This window comes from Myotis davidii, unplaced genomic scaffold, assembly GCF_000327345.1.
Source record: "Myotis davidii unplaced genomic scaffold, ASM32734v1 scaffold44, whole genome shotgun sequence".
Classification (NCBI taxonomy): domain Eukaryota; kingdom Metazoa; phylum Chordata; class Mammalia; order Chiroptera; family Vespertilionidae; genus Myotis; species Myotis davidii.
This window is the reverse complement of record NW_006299705.1, coordinates 3,407,912-3,414,169: the sequence shown is the minus strand read 5'-3', so window position 1 is coordinate 3,414,169 and position 6,258 is coordinate 3,407,912. Positions and strand designations below refer to the sequence as shown.

The 6,258-nt window shown below is 40.4% G+C and overlaps 2 protein-coding genes across 2 annotated transcripts in view; one reads left to right on the top strand and one right to left on the bottom strand.

The window, feature by feature from the left end:
• The window catches only part of F2RL2 (coagulation factor II thrombin receptor like 2), a 6,479-nt gene extending 1,327 nt beyond the window's left edge, over positions 1-5,152 (top strand). Inside the window, exon 2 of the mRNA XM_006775454.2 lies at positions 2,041-5,152. Coding sequence (XP_006775517.1) covers positions 2,041-3,107 — 1,067 coding nt within the window. The 3' untranslated portion in view covers positions 3,108-5,152. The remainder of the gene's footprint in view (positions 1-2,040) is intronic.
• The window catches only part of IQGAP2 (IQ motif containing GTPase activating protein 2), a 240,154-nt gene that overhangs the window by 69,580 nt on the left and 164,316 nt on the right, over positions 1-6,258 (bottom strand). The gene's annotated exons all lie outside the window — the stretch shown is intronic.

Below are 6,258 nucleotides of genomic sequence, written 5' to 3'. Positions count from 1 at the left end.
TCTTTCCCTCTTTCTCTCTAAAATCAATTAAAATTTGTTTTTACAGTGAGTACCGTCCTTAAGGAAAACCACGTAAGACTTGTTCAAGCTGAATCAGATCAGCTGACATTCTCGTGGAAAATGGATTCCAGACTTTCAGAGTCAGAGTGGGGCATGTTTTTGGCCTGATGTCTTGCTCAATCACAGGAATTTTCTGAAAACGGACAAACACTTGGTTCCAAAAGCTCTCTTATCAGATCCCCAAGGCAAACAACCCGAACGACATATTCTTCAGCCACCATTTACCAGCTTCACGCTTATCTGGGAAGGCACTTCTATTTGGGGGATTGTCAGGCACAGAAATTTTCTGAAATTCAAGCTGAGCAAAAGGATTTGTGTGACTAAACGCAAGTGTCACACCACGTGCCTCAACCTGCCTCACAGTTCACCTCTCAACAGGCACAAACCACTGCCACTTCTCACATTTTTCTTCCTTTTCTTTAATCTACTCTCCCCTAAATAGCACCCGAGCACCTCCCTGCCCTTTTATGTTCAGAAAAAATTCTCCCTTTTTGTGACACACTGAATTAATTCAGTCTCTGCAATCTCAGGATTATGAGCAAGGCTTCAATTTCACCTGGGGCAAATGGTAGAGGTGAAAGCAGGATGAGAACCAGGTTACTGGACACTAACCTCGGGTATTCAACACATAGGAATTCAGAGGTCATGTGAAAAGGAACTGGCAGGGAAATAGCACTTTAAAATTGGCAACTATGAAGTTAAATTCAGCATAAACATTTGCCTCGGGTAACAAATTTGAGAGAATCTACTTTCTATCCATTTCAAAGATTAATTTATGGAAAACTTCTTTAATGATAAACAGGTCTGAGTATTGAGGTTTATTCTGTTTTTGAAACTGCACTTTCAAGAATTAGGATTAGTATTATCAACAGGACGCGTAAAGCCAAATATTTATAGTATGTGGTCGTGTTTTTATGCTTCCCCCCTCCATTTCCAACTTTTCAGATTATCATATCGATTTCATCTTCTGATTTTGTTCCTTTGTCTCCTGTCCCCTTAAAAATCTGACATTTGGATTTTTTTTTTCCTTCTCACATCTTTCACTAGGCTGTTCAGCCACTCCTACTAAATTAAACCACAGCCTCTATGCGGACTAAAAAGTCCGTACCTATCATTTGGATTCTTGAAATTTAGGACTCCACACCTAAGGCTTTCTGCCTGTTCTAGGACAGTTTACACTCTACTATCCCAGCAGGAACCCAAACTCAGGAATACACAACACCGAGATCTTCGCTTCTCTTTGTGTTCTCCCCTTTCCTTTGGAGCATCCTCCTCCTCCAAGTCATTTTTGCCTCCTGCCTCTCCCCCACCGCCTCCGTACCCAATAGATGCCAAGTCCCATTGAGTCTCCATTACAGTGTTGTGTGTTCATCTTCCCCTGTCCACTGCCACTGCTCTAGTCCTGTAACTCACCATCCTGAGGTTAAATGATTACACTAGACCAGCCGTGGGCAAACTACGGCCCACGGGCAGGATCCGGCCCGTTTGAAATGAATAAAACTAAAAAAAAAAAAGACTGTACCCTTTTATGTAATGATGTTTACTTTGAATTTATATTAGTTCACACAAATACTCCATCCATGCTTTTGTTCCGGCCCTCCGGTCCAGTTTAAGAACCCATTGTGGCCCTCGAGTGAAAAAGTTTGCCCACCCCTGCACTAGACTCTGAAACTGCCCCCCTTGCTTCCAATTTCTTATCTTTTCATTTTCAGTTCTTCTCTACACTGTCAATTCCCAGTCAGGGCACATGCCTGGGCTGCGGGCTTGGTCCCCTCTTGGGGTGTGCAGGAGGCAGCTAATCAATGATTCTCTCTCATCGTTGATGTTTCTGTCTCTATCACTCCCTTCCTCTCTGAAATCAATAAAAATATATTTAAATAAAAAATACAAATGACCCTACACACATTGTATTTTATGTCTTCTGAACCACAGATATGGCTCAGCAAAATATCCTAAGTTAATACTTCTTTTCAATTACAGGTATGGAAAATGATGCAGATGACTTGGCAGAGCCAACATTATCTATTAGGACCTTCCGTGGAGCTCCCACAAGTTTTTTTGAAGAGATCCCCCTTTCTGCTATAGATGGCTGGACAGGAAGCACAACTCTAAAAATAAACTGCCCTGAAGAAAGTGTTTCAAATCTCCATGTGAATAATGCTACCATGGGGTATCTAAGCAGCTCCCTAAGTACCAAACTGATACCTGCTATCTACATCCTGGTGTTTGCAGTGGGTGTGCCGGCCAACGCTGTGACCTTGTGGATGCTCTTCTTCAGGACCAGATCCATCTGTACGACCATCTTCTATATCAACCTGGCCACTGCAGACTTCCTTTTCTGTGCCACATTGCCCTTTAAAATAGCTTACCATCTCAATGGAAACAACTGGGTCTTTGGAGAGGTCATGTGCCGGGTCACCACAGTCATCTTTTATGGCAACATGTACTGCTCCATTCTGATCCTCGCCTGTATCAGCATCAGCCGCTACCTAGCCATTGTCCATCCTTTTACTTACCGGGGGCTGCCCAGGCGCACCTATGCCTTGATCACATGTGGACTGGTGTGGGCAACAGTGTTCTTGTACATGCTGCCATTTTTCATTCTGAAGCAAGAGTATTATCTTGTCCACAGGGACATCACCACCTGCCATGATGTCCACAACGCATGCGAGTCTTCCTCTCTCTTCCAACTCTACTACTTCATCTCCTTGGCATTCTTTGGATTCTTAATTCCATTTGTGGTCATTATCTACTGCTACACAGTCATCATTCGGACGCTTAATGCATATGACCATAGGTGGTTGTGGTATGTTAAGACAAGTCTCCTCATTCTTGTGATTTTTACCATTTGCTTTGCTCCCAGCAATATTATACTTATTATTCATCATGCCAACTACTACTCCAACACTGACAGCTTATACTTTATCTATCTCATAGCGTTGTGCCTTGGTAGTCTGAATAGTTGCTTAGATCCATTCCTTTATTTTCTCATGTCAAAAATCACAGATAACTCCACAGCTTATCTTACAATAGTGAAATCACCTTAGAGAACAATGGAAGCTATCTGTGAAAACATACATGCTTGGGACCACATGTGCGTAAGTGCAAGGAGCTCCATTCTCTAGCTCCCTTTTGAAGCTCCTAAGAGATAGTGCTTCAAAAACAACACTATCCGTATTTTAAGAACATCAATGTAGGAGAAAAGATATCACCACTCTCCTCATGGCAGTGGATACATTTACCTGACTGGTACTTTAAGCTCTTTATGGCTCTATCTTCCCTACTTCTATGAGCTTTCTACTCTAGGTGAATTGAAGGAGAATGGGACAAGGGACAATGTACACCATGGAGAGAAGCTAATGTCTCAGTTTTTGGTACCTGGTGTCATTTTTATTCCTCTGCCTTCTTCCACTTGCATGCTGGGGGCCGCCTCATTAGCTGATTCTACCTTTGTAACATCTCTTACTAGGATCCATTATCTTAGTCCCATCTTTGCCTTCCAACCATTCTCTTTCCGTCCAGCCTATCCTCCACTTCACCAGGCCACTGCCAGATTTTTCTTCCTCAAATACCAGTTTGAATACCTCACTCAAACCTCCCCCCACCCCAAGCTCACTGCAGCATTATTTATGATAAACAAGCTATGAAAACAACCCAAGTGCCCCTCAATAGATGAGCAGATAAAAAAGCTGTGATACATATATATGATGGAGTATTACTTGGCCATATAAGATAATGAAATCATACCATTTGGGCCAGCATGAACCTAGAGGGTATTATGCTCACAGAAATAAGCCAGAGAAAGACAAATACCATATGATTTCACTTATATGTGGAATCTAAAGAACAAAATAAGCAAACAAACAGATTGAAATGGACTCTTAGATACAGAGAGAGAATTGGTGGTTGCCAGAAGCAAGGGGGCATTAGGACACAGAAAGAAAGAGGTGAAGGGACTGAGAACCACAAGTTGGTAGTTATGGAATGGTCACAGGGATGTAAACTACAGCATAGGAAATACAGACAATAATATTGCAATAACTATAACTATGTATGGTGCCAGCTGGGGTACTTGGAAATATCATGGGGAGCACTACATAAAATATGATTGTCTAACCAATACACACACACACACACACACACATACACACACACACACACACAAAATAGCTCGAAAACGTCCATGGACTCTCCACTGTTTTAGAATAAATGATTAATCTTTAGTTTGGCATTCAGGGCTAACTTTCTAATTTTACTTCCCAATAAACCTTGCCTGTGATGTAGACACCAGCCAAGCTTCTTAATTTGCTGTGATGTGATTTCTCCTCTTTTTGCCTTTGTCTCTAACTGGAAAGCTATTTCTAACATATCTGCCTTAATTCTTTCCATCTGTTAAAGCCCTCAAAGGACGATTCTTCCCTGATTCTCAAGCTAGAAGTTCATTTTTCTAATCTGAACTTACAAAGCATTTTATTGTATTTTTATTATAGTACTTACATATAGTTAATTTATATACAAATACTAGTTCCATAAACACTTAAGCACCATGTATAGGAGAGAAGGGGCTTGTTCTGTTCCTTCTTTGTGCTTTTTATGGCAACCCCAGGCTCAAGTTTTTTCAGGGTCTGTGGGGCCCAGCTCCATACTTTACTAGTACATTGTCATGTGGCTGAATGAAAGAATAAAATCCCAAAGCATCTTAGCAGCATGAAAGTCCATTAAATTCCAACAGAGAAAGCAAGGTATTCTGTATGACAAGGGACAACACCATTTTTAGTTGGACATATAAAAAAAATCAGGAAGCTAAGCTACGAATATACTCAAAGTCCTATAGAAGTTTAAAATGCCTCCATTACTTTTGTGGCTTAAATATAGTTTTTAATGGGAAAAAGGATATTTTGTTATAGACGCCCAGCATCTTCCTGTAGGTAAATGACTATATTTCCCTTAGTTTAGGGATTAGGCAGGAGGTAGGATATCAGTAGTTAAGGGCATGAAAGATTGCTGACATGAGTTTTCAAGTCTGTAAGAATGTTCATTGACCAATATATTTGTAGTGACCATCAAAACAATAAAAAATTTAAAATGCATACTTTTTAATGTGAAGAGTTTCCTATTTCATTGGACTTAAGTTAAAACACACACACACATGCCCATAAAGGCCCTTTACAGTATGTGTGCAGTTGTGTGAAGAACAAAAATCAGGTAAATAATAAAGCAAGCAAGAAAAACAAATCTAAAATAAGTCTCAAGATGACAAAAAGGTAAATGTATGTAACTAGTTTTTGCAAATAAAGCCATCAAATGCAATACAGTTTTATGTATGGAAAACATGAAACAATATTCATTTGTTAAAAGCACACTTGATTTTTATGCAATAAATTACATGTAGCAAAACAGAACTTTTGGTGGGGATATAATTCATATGTTCTCAAGCAAAGCCTTCAATTTAAAAATAGCTCAAAATTCACCGCCTCTGGTGAACAAAGTGTGTTCTCTGCTAAGTGTATGCCAACATGCCCTTTACCCAGACCTTCCCCAAGAGACAAAAGGAATTTGGTGCCTACTCAACGTTGTTCTTGAAATACTACTACCAAGGACCAAGTAATGTTTACCATATAAGGATATTTTATATGGCCAAGTGATCCTCATCAACTTACATCGCTGTCCCTGATCTTTGATAAAACTCAGCACCCATTCTTTGAAGATGTTATCATTGAGACCTTTAACACTATATATTTTACAAGCTTTATTTTATACTGACAATACAAGTAATATATTTTCTTCTATTATTTTCCATGTTTGGACCTTGGGAAGGCAAGGCACAGAAATACCACCATAAAACACAACTGGAAACTTCTAGCTATCAAAACAACAGAGGTTTTAAAAGAGAAATGCAGGTCTAGCTGGCTTGGCTCAATAGATAGAGCACTGGCTGCAGACTAAAGGGTCCTGGGTTCGATTCCAGCCAAGGGCACATGCCTGGGTTGCAGACTCGGTCCTCAGTAGGGGGTGTGCAGGAGGCAGCCGAGCAATGATTCTCTCTCATCACTGATGCTTCTATTCCTATCTCCCTCTCCCTTCCTCTCTGAAATCAATAAAGATACATATTTTAAAAAAAGAAAAAAAGAAAGAAATGCAGACACCCCACCAAATAAACAGAACCAGGCTCCCCCTCCTCCTCACCCGCTCCCCTGC